Raw genomic sequence first — 19,105 nt, 5'->3', positions numbered from 1 at the left:
TGCAATGATCTATCATAAAATACTTTTGTTTGTTTTTTTTTGTTTTTTGGGTTTTTTGGTTTTTTATTTTATTTTGTTTATTTTTTGTTTTTGATATTTAGTATTTGTTTGGTATACTGATTTCAACAACATCCATGGAACAAAACGCCAAAAATTAATCAAAAGTTTTTTTTTAGATTTCTTTTCAATATTTTTTTTTGTTTGCCAACAACTTTTCGCTTGCCAATTCGTACAACAAAACAACAAAGAAACTGTATGTGTGTGTGTGTAATTAGAGGCTCATAAATATATATATATTGATATACATGTGTATATGTATGAAGTACAAGAGAGAGAGAGAGAAAGAGAGAAATCGATAGCATTGAAGCGTGTTGTTGTCGATAAACACATAACAATAATAATAATAATTATAATTATAATAATAATAATAACGATGATTGTCAACTGTTGTGTTTGGCTTTCATATATGTCAATATGATCGATAAGCATGCAGAGCAACTCAAAGTGTATAAAACAACAATAAAAACAACAAAAACAACAACGACAACAAAGACAATATACGCAGACGTTTTGATGCAAATATTGTAAAAATTGTGCAAAAAAACATACAACAAAGAATATAAATAAAGTAAGAGAGACAGGAAGAGACGAATGCGTCTGCCTCAACTGATCGTCGCTCAGTTTTGTTCGCTTGTTGACAGCCATAAAAATTGGCGCCGCAGTCTTTTGGCGCCGATAAGAAAGTTACGAACGGTACGATGTCCCGTTAGTTAAATAAGCAAGAGCAATAAAATGGCCCCCGCCTGGGCGCCGTTTGGCGGTAGAAATCAAAGCGAACGCTTGCTACAAGCGACAAAACAGCAGCGCGTATGTGAAACGCATTGGAACGCGAACGAACGGAATAGAACTGCACCGTTTGCTGGTACAGCTATGGTGATTGTTATACTCACCATCGCTGGCTGGATCGCTGGTGCCATTCTTGAGCGCCTCGGCGGCCAGTGCTTTGGTGCGTTCCAGGAGCAGAGCTTGGAATTTGTTGGGATCGTTGGCGCAGGCAGCGGCTGCTGCGGCCGCCGCGGCTGTGGCAATGGCCGACTGTGGACTGAGCACATTCAGGTCCAGTGGACTGCTGCGGAAAAGAAAAGCAAATGGAAATAAAGTATTTAATTGTTTGCAAGCGGCGGCAGTTTGGGATTGGGTATGAAATGGAAATGAAACAGTTATAGGTTATAGTTATAGTACTTGGCTTTCATGCTTTAAATCGCAGTATGTTTAGACTACGATTGTAGTCGCAACTATACAAGTTGAATTTGTAGCTAAGGTGAAGTTTGAGGTTAGGTATGAGTTGGAAATAAAACGAGTTGGTTTGCTTTCATGATATATATCGCAGTTTGCTTGGGTTGTGATTATACTTGCACTCATTTTAGTTGCATTTGTAGTTAGAGGTTAGGTATGAGTTGGAAATGAAACAGATTAGTTTCCTTTTACTACAATCATACTAGTTGGATTTGTAGCTTAGGTATGCTTGACTTAGGGTATACGCGACTTGAGTGTGGGCCTATGCTTTTTACTTACTGCTGCTCTTTTTTGATTTTCAGCTCATTGCTGTCCGCTGTGGCTGTGGCATTGGACATTTCGGCATCCTGCTCCTCGGAATCATCCTTATCGGTTGCATCGTCGAGCCGATTGTTTACCATAGCGGCATGTTGCTGCTCGCTATTGTCAATATCCTCATCATCGTCAGCATCGCGCAGCTCATTATCATGATCATTGTCATCGTCATCGTCATCATCGTCGTTGTGCTGATGGGTCGATGTTAGATCTGTTTTGAATACGTTGTTATTGTCGCTGCTCTGGCTACTGTGATTGTTGTTATTGTTGCTGTTGTTATTGTTGTTGCTGTTGCTATTGTTGTTATTATTTGTTGCGGCTGCATTAACAACGGCCGCCAATGCAGTAGCCTCGGCGAGTGCCTCATTTATCTGTTGCTTATCCAAGCGCGCTTCCAAACGCATAATATGCTGTCGCTTCACTTCCAAATGCTCTTCGAGCCTCTGGATTTGTATCAGGTGAGTTTGTTCCAGAGCGCGCAGGCGTTGCAACTCATCCAAAAGTGCTTTAATCTGCAATAGATGGAAAGAAAATAAGATAGTCATTAGTCTGTGGGCTTAAGTGGAGTGGGCATATCTAAAATTCTTATATCGTATCATTGTCTTTTCTTACTCTACCAATCACCGCGTTGACAGTGCATCGTTTAAGAATATCGCATAAAGCGGAATTGAAAAAAAGGCAAATATGGGGAGAAATAATTGAGTAGGATATTTTATTCAGTTACGAGAGATTGGGATTGAGACATACCATTTTCAATGAAGTCTGACGAAGGGTTTTTTAATTTTATTTTTTTGCTAATTTCGGAGTTGTTTGAGTTTACAATCAGTAGTTGATGGATATTTGTACTTTGAGGCAAGGGAAAGCTGCAAACTTTTTGCTTGCATATTTTGCGGCAACTCTGTCATTGTGGTTGCAAGGTTCTTTTTGTATATTTTTTAGATTCATTTCTTCTTTTTTAATTGCACACATCCATATTTAAACAACAACAATGCGTGCGAACAGCCAGAGGGCGGGGCGGGTCTGACACAGAGAAAAGTCGCAACGCATCGCATCGCATCGCATCACAACGCGACGCGTCGTGTATGTGCAAAAGTTCGAGAGTTATAAAATAATTTTTAATAAAATTAACAACGAGTACGTCGACGGCGACGGCGACGGCGATGTCGCTGATTGCCTGTGACTCCAGTGAAGCTGCTGGAAACAGGCCACAGATACAGCCACAGGTGTACAGGTAAAAAGCGGCAAAGCGAGTTAGGAGTAAGAGGGGGTGGTGGTGGTGGTAAAGGTACACAAGTACAATGCAGACTGGGGGCTGGGAACAGGGGTAATGCGCCTCCAGCGAGCGTTTGAGTTTTTGGAACTTTGTTTGTTTGATGAAAATATGATAATTGGCAAATTTGACAAGGGAATTTTTCTTAAGTGCGTCAACGACAGCAACGTGAGAGACGTGTGCGCGATGTGTGCTTTGCCAGGAGGGGCGTGTGTAACTGCAGGAGGCGTGGCGCCGCAACAAAGTTGACAAGATAAAGTTTTGCGCCGTGCGGTATGCAACAAAATTTTTTAATGACAGCCAGCTGGCTTGTGTGTGTGCGTATGTGCGTACGCGCGTGTGTGTGTATATTTCTTATTATGTGATTAAAATTAATTTAATGGCGCGGTTTTTAATTGACGCATATGCCAAAGGCAGCCTCAACACACAAACTTGTACAGCGACTTTTTGGATTAACTGTACACCAGGAGTTACGATACGAGAGAAGAAGAAGCAGAGGAAATAGCAGTAGACAAAACTCAAATCAACATAATGCCAATTGGTAATTTGCGTGTCATTGCGTTATTTGTGTGGCACATTAATTTATAGACATATGACAAAAAGTTGATTGGCAAAACTTTTGCTTTATTTATATATTTTATCAATAAAATAACGCAAATGTTCCAGATTATGATTATTGACGGCAATAGAGGGCGGCCACCGAAACACATATGCAATAACAAATAATTGGCATTAAAAACGCATCAGCATAAATATATATGTATATACATATGCATGTTAATGCGCATCGAAACATGTGTCTTTAGCTGGTTTCGTAGAACATGTCATGCCTAGAAATGCTAAGCAGTTAATTTCATTATCAATCAAAAGGCAGCACACATACCATGCCCTCTATCCAACTAATTGCGGGGTCTGGGGTTGCGTGTTCGATTTTTCATTAGCATACAAGACATGTGAGAGCTGCTAAGGACAACAACCCCACTGTTAAAAGAAGAAGTAGCATATGACACAAGACGATAGCGAGGACAACAACGACAACGACAACGACGATGACGACGATGACAACGACGACGACGACTCAAATTAATTGCATAAAAATGTTGTATACCCCATATAGACCTATTCAAAAAATCCCTTCTGGCTGGCATCTAATTGCCAACTCAATTGAGTCGCCCCACCTTCAAAAGCTGGGAAATGTAAAAAATTTGTTTTGTTAAATAAACGCAATTAGCATGCGGCGCAAGTGTACGGGTATGCCAAGGGTTGTGCCTGGGTACGTGTGTGTCTTGTTGTGTCTTACACACACACGAGTGCATTAATAATCAACTGCTATACACACACATACACACACACACACACACACACACAAACACACACACAAGCGAACGCCTTCAAACTAGAGTCTAAAAGGTTTTAAAATTGAAATTTGGCAACAGCGTCTGCTGAAATGCGGCAACGCTGCACAGTACTTAGGTAAATATTAATAGATGAGTGCATCTTCACATTTTTGTCATTTCGATTTGATTTTGTTATATATTTTGAAGAGCAGCACGACAAGGCGGCCAGCGGCTGGCGGCAGGCGGCAGCCGGCAAGCGGGCGGAGGCAGAAGCTGGAGTTTTCAGGCACAGTTGAAGAATTATTAAAACGATAAATCAACTTTTTGGGGATTTTCGACACAACTCAAAAATCATTTGCAACCCTTTGCGCCAAAAACTTTTGCCTGTCCAATTCGTTGGCTGCCTGTGGCTTTGGCTTTGCGGCTCACTGGATGCCCATATATACGAATCGAAAGTAGAAGTCGGTGGTGGAGAGGCGGTTAGGTGGGAGGGGATGCAACAACTACGTAGCAATCAAACAAAAACTATGAGATGAATGCTGTGAAGGGACGCAGCGCGGGGGGTTGCTATACACAAAGTATTGACTATAAAATTATGAAAATTTACATTTTTCCAACAATGGGAATAGTTGAATATTTTGGTAAGGGACTTTTGGACATTGACTGACAGTTCAGGCTGCTGCTGCCTGTGTGCGTGTCTGTGTGTGTGTGTTAGTGTGAGAGTGAGAGTGTGTGGCCAGCTGTTAATTGGCGTTGGTTTGTTGCTAGCCCCAAGAAGTGCATTTTGTGTGTAAAATAGACAGCGATATTCAGCTGATAGTCTATAACTGTATACAAATATGCATATATTTATGTATATATACATATATATAAAATATAATAGAACAACAACCCTTGTGTTGTTTTTTTGTTTGTTGTGCAAAGGGTTGGGGCATTTGCTGGCGGTGGGGTAGCTGTCAGAATTGTAAAAAGTTGCGTAAGTTATGCAAAAATAGACACAGACACACACACACACACACACACACATGACAGCCAAGCGGGCCAAGTGGTTGGGGTGTGGGCTTGGGTTTGGGGCTGGGGATGGGGCTGGGGGATTGGTGTCCCAGGCAGAGACATTAGCATAGAGCCAAAAGCAAACGATTTGTAATTAACAAAATTGCCAGGCAGCCAGCGCGACGACAAGCAGGCAGCCAGGCAGGCTGCCAGCAGCCCCAAACAATTGACAAAGCAGTCAATACACATACGCACACACAGACACACGCACACACACATGACAACAGCAACAACAATAATAATAACAAACACTCGAAGGCAAAAGACGTTGATGGGCGAACACACACACACACTCTTACACAGACTCATAGGCACAACAAAATGTGGCAGCAGGTGGGCGAATTGCTTGGGTCGATGCATAAAACGCCAAAAGGAATTAAGATGCTCTATGTATGTGTTGCGTGTGTGTGTGTGATTGCCACATTCATTCATATGGACTAGGGTAAAAAAGGGTTTAATCAGCGAACAGCAGCAGCAAAAACATCTCAGAGCTCACATATACAAGCGACCAATATACAAATACAAATTAACAATAAGCAATCAAAGACACAAACACACACATACAGAGAAGAAGCTGCATGTGCGCGTATAATACATATATAAAAATTGTTGTAGCAGCCTTTTAGGCACGCCAGCTGCCAATGCCAAAAGCAACCGTCAAAGGAATTAAAACTCATTCGGGCATAAAAATTTAAAAATATATATGCATATATATATGTATATACAATACATATATATGTATGTAAATAAAGCGAGGCATAGAGACAGCACACAAGACAAAGCGCGCGAGAGAGAGGGGGAGAGAGAGTGAGAGAGAGAGAGAGACAGAGAGAGAGCGATGCGGAGCGAGTAAAGGAAGCTTGCTTGGGCGCTATAAAAAAGGGGTTACTTTTCAAGCAGTCAGCTAAAGAGGCTTTCGACTGCTGCTGCGACAGTCAGTGGGCGAAGGTGTGTGTGTGTGAGGCGGGTGGGGGGGGGGGGGGGGGTCGTGTGCTGTTAATTTCCAAAAAGCCAAAAGACAAATGAGTAAAGAGCAGCAGCAGCCGCAGCGTCGTTTTTGCCATCTCAATGTCGTGTTTTTTCAGTGTTTTTTTTCTGCTGTTCGTTTGTCATTGATTTTTGATTGTTTCAAGTGTTGCCGTCAAAAGGGGTAGGAAAGAGGCCGGTGGGGGAGGGGAGGGGTGAGCTGCTGCTGCGGCTTAAAGTCTGCCAAGTGCACCCCAGAGCTTTGACGCCAAAAGCTTTTGTCGTATTCTTTATGATTGTTGTTGCTGCTGGCAGCTGGCAATGCCCATGTTGGCAATTTGCAACAAAAGACAACAATGCAACAACAAAAAAAAAAACGCGGAGTAAAAAGAAGAAGAGAGCCAAAGGCAGCTAGCATATGAATGTGTGTGAGTGTGTGTGTGTGAGTGCATTCGTGAGTGATGCAAATGTCTTGGCATTTGCATTTGGTTCGATTTGCGTTTGTGGTGTGCTAATCAGACAGCTTGAGATTCATGAGTGTATTCATGGGTGCATTCATGAATAAATGCAACGATTTTGTATTATTAGCAGCGCTAACAAATGTATTTATAAGTGCATTCACAGGTGCACTTATCAGTATTAATTGATGTTATCACTGGCAGCATTATTATACGATTTGTGAGTATATTCACGGAGATATGCATGAGTGTATGCAGAGGTGGCGTTGATCAGCAATGTGAATAAATGGATTTGTGTGTTCATTTATGAGTGTATTTAATATTTGCGCTTTAAATGCGTTATTATTTGACTCTAATGACTCACAACATTTATGAATATAGTGTAATTATGAGTATATGCATGTACTGATGAGTACATTGATCAATGTTTGTAAGCATGTTTTTTTATGTTAACAATTAGCATGCTAAACGCTCTAGAATGTATTCATGTATTCATGAGTGTATTCATGAATTTATTCATGAGTGTTTTTCTTTCAACAATTTGTGTGTTTAACTATTAATCTGAATGGCTTCCACTCAATTCAAATATAGAAGATTTGCGTGCGATTGTTGGTATTCACAAAACTTAAAGCCTCCTAAGTGGCAGGTAATTTTGTATTTTTCATTATTTGTCAATTGCTCGCGGCATAAATATAGGGAGTGGCAAAACGGGGCGGTGGGAAACAGGTTACATTGCCATAGAAGGGGCGACAGCACCTTGCCAATTTATAACATTTCAAAGGCATAAATCAAACAATTTCGAACTGAACTTGGCACGAAACGACGCCAAAGCGCGTTTCATCAGTCAGTTAGACATTCAGATAGATAGACAGACAGACAGACTGGCAGGCTGGCAACCTTTCAGGCAGACAGTTGTACAGTTTGTCATTCATTCAGTGATTCAGTCAGTCAAACAGTCATTCATTTACGCACACACGCACATAACGGCACGGTTATTGAATTGATTTGGGAGCAAAACGACAGGAACAGTAGAACGATTCAATGGCAGGTGAGTGGTCGTTGCGAGGGGGGTGGCGGTAGTTAAGAAGGCGCCACCCACCCCCCAAAAACCCCCACAGCGCAACGCACAGCGCGTTTGTGCGTCTTCAGCTTGTTGTTGTATTTTTTGGATTATAAAGTTTTGTAATTAAAATTTGACAGCTTTACAATTCCCAGGCGCAGGACGCAAACGAATACGTTCTTGCCGCAGAAAGCGCAGAGCAGGCGGCAGACAGTCGGTGTATTTTTGGCAAAACCCCTTTTTGGGGCAGCAATTTCTTATACGAATTTTACAATTTTCGATTTATGTGTTTCGATTTTATTGTCAAAAATTTTGTGCGTGCGGCGTGCTGACTACGAACGGGGAGCGGGCAGTTTTAATTGAAGTGTGGCTCTGGCCGAGACAGACACACAGACGCACACACTCACACACACACACACGCGTACTCACATTTATGTGTGTGTAAGCCCAGCATCAAGTTTTACATTTTAATCAAAGCTCTTCCTATAACCCACTCCCGACTGATCCACTCAGTCGACCGTTTTGTTTCTAATTCGTTAAACTTTTGCTTAATAATTGTCTGGCCAAGCCGAACCCAGTTCCTGTGTGCCCCACTTGCCCCACGCACACGCCCACACGCTCAAATACTCGCACCAGCCAAACGCGAGCTTGACTTTTATTCATATTTCTGCCTCAATTTCATAAAAATATATATCACAAAAATAAAAAACAAAAATGTGATTTTTTTTCCCGACCATCCTCGATAAACACTGAATGACGACTACAAAGTCGACCCAAAATGTAGCCCTTGAGTGGGCGGGTGCCTTGTGAAGATAGAGGGGGGGGGGGGGGGGAGGGGTGCAGCCAGGCAGCGACTGGTCCAGTCACATGTCTAATCCTTTTGCTTATTGATATGATATCTACACGCAGCAACCAGCAAACAAACCAAACCAACCTAAACAGAGTGAGAGGGGGGAGGGCAGAGGGAGGAGTCCAGCTAAAAAGGTTATGCCAGCGATTTTTATTTTATATATTGCGCTGTACAATAACCTTTTTTTTTGTGTGGCCCGTTAGAGACTGGGTCTCTTCTTGTTTTTTGGTTTTCATAATCAAAAAACGTTAAAATCATAGTCTAGACAATAATTTATGAGTACAGCATTGCTCTTCTGCTGCTGCTTGTTGTACTTGTTGTTGCTGTTGTTGTTGCTGTTGTTGTTGCTGTTGTCGTTTTTGTCGGTTTTTGTCTCTTTGCCCGCATCATCAATATGAGAAAAGCAGACAACGGCCAGCAGACCGCACCCGTACACGACCAACCCAACCCCCAAACCCCAACCCCCCCAATGCCCTGCTCAAACGTAATGCCAATCAACATCTCTAGCAAACATTCGTAAGGCATCATATCCTCGTGCTCGTCCTTGTGCTTGTTGTCATTGTTGTTGTGCTGCCTTTTTTGTTGATGTTGTTGTCTTTTTTCGCCAATAGATATAAAAATATGAATATGCCGGCTTGTCGGTTGTGTCAATGGAGAAGGGGGGATAGGAAAAAAAAGCCCAATGCCACAACACCTTAATATCAAGCTGGCTCACGTTCAGGACTTGCCGGCCGAGCTGTGGCAAGGGCGTGGGCAGGGGCGTGACGCGTGCTGCGGCAGGACGCGAACATTGTGCCACTTGCTTCACATGCTGGCTCGTTGTGGCTTTGTTTGTGCAATAGACGGGCCAGCTCGTGGGCATTTTCTAATGGTTTCAACTTCCTTCCTCTTGCAGTTGTCCTTTTCACATTTTTTTTACGACTCAGCTGCGAGATCTGGCCCGGCAACAGACTGGCGTGTATGAAATGTTGCATTTGTTTTTTTTATACATTTCATTTTTGGGCACTTAAAGTCGTCACACGTGACGTATGCGCATTGATAATCGAGCTGAAGTATTTGCCTTGTCTCCCAGCGTATTGGCATGCATTTCCGGCATTCCCTTTATGCTCCCTCACCCCGGGCACAGCTGCAGTTCATGGGCACAAACATTCACGAATCTTAAGCAAATATAATATGCGATTATCAGTTTGTAATTCTTTTTATTGATTTGTGTCTCTGAAGATTGCCGACAAAGTTAAATGCCGACGAAATGAAACAGTTAAGGACAGAGAGACACAGAGAGAGAGAGAGAGAGATAGAGAGGGAGAGGGAGAGAGCGACAGCTGAACAGTTGTATTCTAATTTGATTTAAGCGTCAACTTCTAATTGGATTTGCTGCAGGCACTGCGTCTGCGGCTAAGCTCAATCTTCATTTGATGACAATTTCATTTTCTATTAACGAGAAATTGTAATGCCAATTGCTGGCCAAATGGACTGGGATAGCGACTGGCAGCAGGGGGCATGCATAAAAAACAGTTCTGTCACAAGCGCTGCCATTCTCAGCCAAAAAGTGGGGGCTGGGGGGCTATGAACTATACCAAAAAATTATATATACACATATATATATATATATATATAAGTATGTACGTATTTAGATAGCTTGCTGATTTTAATTGCCCGCCTGCTTGGCTTGCTGATTATGGACAGCAGCACAGTGGGCCGCAAATATAAAAAGTATCGATTTTTGAAGCATGATAAATGAGAAGAAAGTCTGCCTAGTTGGCTTAATGTCTGTCTGCAATTTTTTGTAACAGTTTTTAGTTAAAGTAATTTGAATATATTATTTTCTAAACATATCGATAAGTGAATCGATAAACCAATTATGCGGCTGTCATCACTAAGTTTCCTAATTAGCATTTCGAAAGGTATATCGATAACTGTTATTTAGAGCTACTTTTGAACTATTGCCAGACCATCTGGCCCATAGTGCATCTGTGTGTAAGGACTGACCAACTGGCTGGCTGGCTGGCTGGCTGCCTGGCTGGCCTAGGTTGATGGGGCTGACTGGTCGCATTTGAGCGACCCACGGCAATTATTTTGACGACGCGTAATTTGCGTTGACGATGCGGATGATGAAGAAGATGACGACGTGGACGAAGACGTCGCCGTTTTTTTTCTGCGTCAAAATTGAAGCGACAGCGTAGCAAACTAATTAAAGCCAGCCAACCCAGCCCCCCCTTTTTACACACGCACACACACACGCAGACGCCCCAATTTCAGATTGCGAGCCGAAAATGAACGATTTTAACGCTTAGCCTTTTTTAATTGTCCAAACGTTGGATTGAAAGACGCAGCCAGTGGGTTGGGGATGTGGGTGGAGGGGGGGGGGGGGTGTACTGTAGCCTGATCTTTATGGGTACAGCCGCAACTTAAATGCATGGCGTCAATAATTATATCCATTTCCATTTCCTTTTTATTTGGCTTTTGTCTCTCAAAGCATTTCATCAAATTGCCCAATAGTGAGTGTGCGGGGGGGGGGGAGGGCGGGGGGTTGGCTTTTAATTAGAAATCAATTGTGTATGTAATTGCGCGAGGTTTTTTATGCAAATTTTTGTTGTTCTTTAATGTGTGCCATATTCTTAGCTTCTGTATTTTTCCATTTCCCTGTTAGTTAACACAAAAAGTTTGTGCATCACGTGATCACGATTATGTTGATAAAAACAACACGATAATCAGTCGGTTAAGGCTTATCATGAGCTTGCATCGTTTTAAACGTGTCGCACGTAGAAGGTCGCCAAAGGGAGAAAAACGCTAATCAGACAAATGTGCAACTGCAACAGCCAACTTGTTGCTGATTGCTGTTGCCAAGCTGGAACGCAGCAATAAATAAAAATTCATGTTTAATTAATTGTTTATGCATTTTCTTCGAGTTGTTAAAGTTGATGATTTGCCACATTCCGTGGGAGCCGCGCTTGCAGCTTGCCGTTGCATGTGGCAACCACTGTGGCTGCCTACAGGCATTTTCTCAATTTAAAGCTAAATGAATTAATGCAATTTGATTTATTGACAGGCAAAAGTTGTCTTCGTTTTCTCAAATTAAAATCTTAAATTTCCGCTCAAGCTTGTAATTGACTTGAGTAGAAAAATTTAAAAATGAAGCCGCATGTTGGCTGTGCTCAAAAAACACCCTGTAAAATGTTAAACAACAACTAAACTATGAAAATTATGAAAGTTTAATGCGTAAAAGTTATGCGTTATATTGTTATATTGTCACAGAAACTCGCAAATGAATTTTTAATTACATGGTACATAATACAGTTGCAAAAATTTTAGTGAATTTATGCTAATAAACTAGCCGGGTTGAGTTTTATTTATTTCGAAAACTAAACTGTGACTAAAACTTGTTGCATGCTGCTTACACAGTTTATTATTATTATGTCTGCTTTTCTACTAAGTATGTGCATTGAGAACTCCCTAACGAAACTCTGGTACAGACAAATTTCTTGTGCAGGGTGCAAAAATCGAAATTGACAATTTCATATGTCTAACGACATCGCCTCATATGTTTGCGTGTGTGTGTGTCTGTGCTTGGTTGGGTGTGTGTGTGCTTACTTGGCCAGCTGACAAGGCGTCCAAAATTGATGGTCACATGTTTTGGGACAGTGTTGTGTAATTATTCATATTCACCCACAACCCAGACAGGCGGAAAAAAGGGGCAAGCCGAAAAAAATTAGACAGAAAAATTGGTTGACAAGTTGGCTGCAAAGTTGCCAACTTATTTGTTAGCCATAAATCAGGCGTTGCCGTTTCGATGGCAAAATCTTTGGCCGATTTGCAGTTGGGGGTTGCCACAAATTTAATGGCCTCCAATTAGACAAACGCAATTGCAGCCTACGGCAATTTATGAAGTGCCAAATGGATATTTAAGCAGCCAAATGAGATGCCGCGCTGCCAACTTGTGGCCAGTCATGGCAAAGAAAAAAAGAGTGTAGGGGCTATAAATAATGAAGGTTACTTACGCTAGTCAGCAAAGGATATGGAATGCTTACCTGCAAGTTAGACAGAGAATGGCAGAGAGTTAAAAACTGTTAGGCAGCATTTTATGATTACTTTTAATATTGCTAAATACTATTAATTCTAGTTAATGCAAAGTGAAAGTCAATTGCAATTGCAGAAATCAACGAGCCGTAAACATGAGACCCATTATATATGCATATATGTGTGCGTGTATATAGACTGTTTTTTTTTTTGTAGTTTTGCAGTTCGCAATGAGATCAGAGAATTGTATTAGCAAAGACAACAACCAATTGCTGATGACACAAATCACACAAATTGCATGTAAATCACATGGTAAACAATCAAAACAAAAGCAAACCGAAACGAAACGAAGCAAACTAGCGCACGCCACAACAACAGCTACAACAATAAGAACGACAGCAACTGCAACAACAGCAGCAGCAGCAGCAATTGGTACACGAAAATAAGGAAATAATCAATTTAAAAAAATCAAAATCGCCATTTACCATACATGCGAACAGCAGTTACTAAGCTATAGCTATATGCCGACTATATGCGCTGACAAATACTTAAAAAAAGAACAGTACAACAAAAAATACTGTAAGCAATCAACAATCAGTCAATGTGTCCAGCGACAGCGCAGACAATAGACAAGAGCGTGCGCAAGTGAGATGGCAAGCAGTGTGTGCGAGCGGGAGAGCCTGCGCCCACTATTGCCAGCCCGCTTGCGCTTGGCGTTGGTGTGCCTGGGCAGCGGGGAGTGCTGCTGATCAAAATCCATATGCGATAAATAAATTGAATTTATCCGCAATTGGTCGAACAACGAAGCGGCGAAAACAGCACAACTCAATGGACAGCACATGTGAGCGTGTGTGTGTGTGTACTTGAGCATGATAATGACTGTTTTTTTTTTACTTTAATCAGCAGCAAAACCAAAAGCAACAACAGCAGCAGCAGCTACGATAACGACTGCAAACAGCAGCAACTTAAATCATTGCAGGCAGTTTTAACTAAGCTCAATATGTGTGTGTGTGCATGTGTGTATGTTTGTGTGTTTGTGTGTGTGTGCGATTTGTTGCTGATTGATTTGAATTGAATAATTGCAATTGTGTGTACTGCTGTCGCGATAGCGTATGCTACAACAACAACAGCAGCGTTAACAAAAAAACATAAATTTTGTGTAGAATTGAAATTCATAATAAATAAAGTTTGCCTGTTCCTTTGCTTTGACGTGCAGCAACAAGAGCTGGCTGCAGTGGCAGCAACAGTAAACAAAAAAGCGAGCGAGGGCAGAGCAAGGCAGTGTATACACCAGGTGAAGCTTTAAGCTTCTAGTGTGATTAAGGCAATCTTTAAGTAGCTTTTAGCAAGCTGCAGTGTTGGCAAACAGTGTTGCGAAACAAACACAAAGTTGCAGTAGGGCGAGAGAAGAGTTTAATGCAAACTAGCAGCAGGACGAGCTTTAAGTGCGCTCAACTGCATTGAAACAAGCTTTTAGCAGCTTTCTGCTTGAAATGCGCCTATATTCCGTTGTACAGCAGTGTTAAAAGTTGCAGCTAGTTGAGCTAAATGACATAAAAAGTAAACCCAAGTGCTTTCTTTGGATGTGTCCATTGAAAAGGATATGGAAAATAGACGCTTACCCGCGTTAACCGTAACATGACTATACTATATAAACATATGCATATATATTTTTTATTGGTATTTAACACGCAAATGAATTGCTAGAAATTGTCGAACTTTAGCTTAAATTGAAAAAAATCATACTAAATTATAGTAATCGCCAATAATTTGAAAGAGCCCAAACACAAAAATTTGAAATCATTTAAAAGCTGGGGCAATCATTTCAAATTGTTTAGTACATAATTTGCTGTTCATGTGTGTGTGCGTGTGGTGATTATGAATTATGAATTATGATGAATATTAATACAAATCAAATAGAAGAATATAACAACAATAAACAATTCGAATTGAGCTGCCTTGACACTGCCTAATCAAATTTATTTCGGCTGTCTCCTCCGTTGCTGCCACTTGTATTTATTATTAATATTGATGATTGCCACGCCTATGCACGTGTATTAGTGCGTATCTGTGTGTGTGTGTGTGTGTGTGTGTGTGCGTGTGTGCGTGTGTGTGCGTGTGTGTATTTGGGCACAGATCAGTGACGTTACGGCCCCGACTTTGGCTTTGCTAGATTAGCGCCCAATTCCAACAAGTTTATTGATCAGTTGTTTGCACAGTTGCTGTCGATTTGGGGCTAATTTGGTTTAATTTTAGCCAACTGCGGTTGGCCTCGCTATGGGTTTTCCGCATGATCCCAAATTTGAATTTTTTAAAAATAAACTCAATTGTCTCACAGCACACAGACAAAACACACACACACACACACAGACACATATACACAACGCGTGCACAAATATTTGCACTTAAAATAAGCTATTATAGTGAATAGTCCAACCAACCGTTAATATCATATAATAGATAATAACAATGACGTTGGGTATTTCAAATTCGGCCCAAGTGCGTCAGAAATGTTAAAAAAATGAAAAATGCAAACTCTAAAAAAAAAGTGTATCTGCGGGTCGCACAAGCGACATAGATATTCATATGCATACACATACGCCTCTGTGTGCTTAATTTCTAATTAGTTGAAAACCCATCCGTCAACTCGAGCAATATAATTTTGATAGCTCATCATTGAGCTCACCCCCAACAATCGCTGTTCGTTTCACAGTTCCTCAGTTCCTCAGTTCCCCAGTTCATCCGTTTCCAGAAGCTGTGCGGCACAATACAGTCGTTGGCTCGCCTCGCGTCACGCGATGATAAGCACAAATCGAATTTGTGCATGAAAATTATTATTATGATTATCTATATAAGTACAATATATTCAGTACGCATTATGCTGGTCAGTTGGCGGTGGTGGGGGGGCAGGAGGAGGGGTTTGGTAGGGGTTTCGGTTAGTTCAAGTCCATGTCCGTGCCCGTGTCCAAGTCCGAGTCACAGTCAGATTCAGAGTCAGTGGGCAGGCCAAATGCGGGAAGATTCGTTTGATTGATAGTGCAACGAACTTGAAATATTTGTATTATATACAAGAATCTTATTGAGTATAAACCATTTTTGGAGCATAATGCAATAGTTTTTAGAATATGTCACACTTTTAGATAAGCCAGAACTCTCACCTTACTAGAGCAGTGTCAATTATTTGAGAAAAACTAATCTCAAGGCTCGATTCCGGTTCGAACCAAATCAAACAAAAAATTGCCGTTGGTTCTAACTAACTTCTTGCCTTGGCTAATCTAAAAAATGTTCCTAATTTCTTTCTTTTCTTTTTCTTTATTATTAAAATAAAACATCAATTGAAACTCCGGGTTCTAACAAGTTTGAACAGCCTTATTATTTGGTTCGAGCCTTGGCTCAATGCAACCAACCCGTTTGAAGTTCGGTTAGCGGTAAATATAAAACTAGTACACCGGACTAAACTTTGTTTGGTTCGAATCCGAGCGCAGCCTTGATTGATACGTATATCTCAGCACTTGACTATAAGAGTTATTTGAGGTTTCAAGACACTTAGCTGCATCGAAGAGCTGTTCAGCTGCCACCTGCCATGTGCAACAGATAAAACAGAACTCTTCCCAGGCTGTGGTCTATGCGCATTCCAAGCAATTTCCGATTTATTCACATGAATTTTCTCAGCTGATAGTCGAACACTGACGATATATATAAGTATTTATATGTATTTTTATGAATTTGTCTGTTGTTGTTTTGGCTGTTAATTTTTATATGCTTGTGCACGACAAGTGTTCGGATAAATATTAACAGCAATAACAACTGACCGACTAACCGCAGTCATAAAAAAATTGATTTCGGTTTGTCGGTGGCGACATAACAAATACAACATTCGTTGTTGTTGCATTTTGTTTGTTTGCTCGATAAACATTGTTTTCTTGTGTTTTTATAATTTATCTATATTGAAATAAATAAATATATAAATATATATATATAATTATATATATATACATATACTTTTTTTTTTTTGACCACCAGCGATAAAAAACGCGCGTTGCCGCGGAACAAACCACACACACACATAATGTGGTTCGTTATATTTTGTGTGATTTTTTTTAATTTCCTGGGCCCTTGAAGAGGGTATTATAGTTTTGTCATGAACTGTGCAGTAGAAGCCAAAAAACATGTTGGCCCAAAAAGCACAAGAAATAATCAATTTTTTTTAAAGATTTGCAATTAAATGATAAGCTAAAGTATATGCATGATTCTATTAATATATATTTAAGTATATAATATATTAATTAATATACATTAAAATATATACTAATTAATAATACAGTTCATAGTGTATTTAAATCTTCCGCGTGGCAAAGAGACACAACAGAAGAGAAATCTTTTTGTGGGCAACACTCGCCATGTTCTATATAAGTTATTATTATTATAATTTTTGTTGTTGTTTGGCTAAGTTATTTGTTTTTGTTTGTTGCGTGATAAAAAAAACCGAACGTGTCATTTCTTTTTCCCTTTAATTTATGTACATACGGCATATATAGATATAATATTAACTAAATCAAAACGGAAGTGTTTTAGATTTTATTATTTGTGGTTTTTGGCATATGTATTTGTTTTTGTGGAGCTGCTAATTTGCTAGCAACTTTTATCGCATAAACATATATATCATTTTTTTTTCTACTTTTTTATAACATATTTTTGTTGTTGTTTGTGGCATGTTTAACCCATGGTTGGCCCGCTGCTATTTTTACACGCTCTCCGTGCACTTTGTCTATAAAAATGCACTTCTGCGAAAAAATAAACACGCGCTTCGCCAAGACAAACAAATGCGCTGAAGAAGAGCGAAGTCAAGTGCCTGGTTGGGGGCTAGTGTGAGGGGAGAGGAGGAGTGGAAGTTGGTTCTATTAGAAGTCCAGAGACCGTAGACCAGATCAGAGCCAACAAGACACTCTCTAACAACAAACAACTGTTGCAATTCCATTTAACATAATTTTTGCACAACTGTCGATCACACATGCTTGCATTCTATACGCTATACTGAGGGTATTTTCATTTTGTTATGCAACTTGCAGATTTTAAAGAGCATATCTTCGATATTATATATATACCATATGGTATATACATACACAAATATGCTGTGGATTCAACTTTTTGCTGCGAATGGTTATATATATACTATATAGTTATTGGCATATCGAATCACATCATCAAAATCAGTAAGGGTATTTCATCTTCGGCATGCCCAAAATAACTATTCTTTCTGGTGTTTTTTTTTTTGCCCTTTTTGCTACGTTTTTTTTGGGGCCTGTTGCGCGACGGCGTCTAAAAAATATTGTCGCATATTTATGAACATGTGTAACAGATAAATCTGAATCTTTGGGCGCACACGTAAGTGATTTAGTTGTCAGGCGAGTGCATTTATTACAGCTGTGCATGGGCTGTGTCTCTGGAGCTGCTCAGCATATGGCCGGTCCTCCAAGAGTGTTAAGTGTGTGTGCGCGCCGCCAGGGGGCGCTAGTAATCAAACAAATGAGCTAAGCAAAACTCCGGCGTAGAGAATTTGCGGGAAATCGTTTTTAGAGGCGCGTAGCATTTGGCGAAAATAGCATTTAATGGATTTCAAATAAAAAGAAAAAATGAATTGAAATGAAAAGAAAAGCAAAGCAAATGTAAGCAAAAGCCTAGCTATAAGTGGCAGGTAAGCAAGCGAGAAACCAAGAGAGAGAGACGGAGAGGGAGAGGGAAAAGAGAGAGGGGATGGATGAGCGTGGGCTAAGAGATTGTGTCTGCTGTGTGCCAAGTGAAGTGATAACACATTAAAGAAATGCAACGAGGGGTGCGGTGCGGTGCGGTGCGGTTTGCTTCAATTCTCTTTTTTATATTTGTGTTGCAGCGACACCTAGGGGTTGCTAATGGCAGTTAGAAGCTGCGAAAGATGTCCCGAATGCCTGGCAAGATGCTGCGCTGCACTTAATGGCAAATGATAATGATTGATGCTTAAATGCAACCAGCCCCTAACCAGCTAACCCCCTCCCAGTCAACGAATTCGCACGCAAAACTTGCAGCGGGTTTTTTTGCTTGGGTTCTAGATTGGGGCTGCGCTTTTTGGGGGATTGGGGAATTGACGCTGGCAATAAGCAATCATTCAATGTGGGCACAATGGAGACGCGGTTAACGTGCAGCGCGGCTTGCATTAAAGAAATTGGAAAAAAAGCAGCGAAGGGGCAGAGGAGATGCACCGAGCGAAATGATGTGGAAGTGATGAAGAGTGTGAGGCAAAGAGAAATACAGAGATAAATGGCAACATAGAGAGAGAGAGAGAGAGAGAAAGGGAGAAAGGGAGAAAGATAGGGGAAGAGGAAGAGACAGAGAGAGAGAGAGAGAGATAGAGATAGAAAGTGCGAGAGAGAGACCAATGGAGAGATAGAGAGGGAGATAGCGAAAGATAACGAGGTGGAGAGACATATATATCGATAAAGAGAGGAA

General features: G+C 40.8%; 1 protein-coding gene across 3 annotated transcripts in view; it reads right to left on the bottom strand.

Annotated features, from left to right (window-relative positions):
- The window catches only part of cut (homeobox protein, cut), an 87,330-nt gene that overhangs the window by 14,657 nt on the left and 53,568 nt on the right, over window positions 1-19,105 (bottom strand). For 2 of the 3 annotated variants that reach the window (XM_064699600.1, XM_064699602.1), the window contains exons 3-4: window positions 1,576-2,123; window positions 951-1,129 (exon numbers count right to left, since the gene is read on the bottom strand). In XM_064699600.1, the coding sequence (XP_064555670.1) occupies window positions 951-1,129; window positions 1,576-2,123 (727 nt within the window). The remainder of the gene's footprint in view (window positions 1-950; window positions 1,130-1,575; window positions 2,124-19,105) is intronic. The other variant, XM_064699601.1, reaches the window with a different exon arrangement.

Source organism: Drosophila montana, unplaced genomic scaffold (genome assembly GCF_035044405.1).
Source record: "Drosophila montana isolate Dmon_TW-CO22-7 unplaced genomic scaffold, ASM3504440v1 contig_1624_1, whole genome shotgun sequence".
NCBI classification, from domain to species: domain Eukaryota; kingdom Metazoa; phylum Arthropoda; class Insecta; order Diptera; family Drosophilidae; genus Drosophila; species Drosophila montana.
Note: the sequence above shows the minus strand (reverse complement) of the source record. Positions and strands in the feature narration are given on the sequence as shown.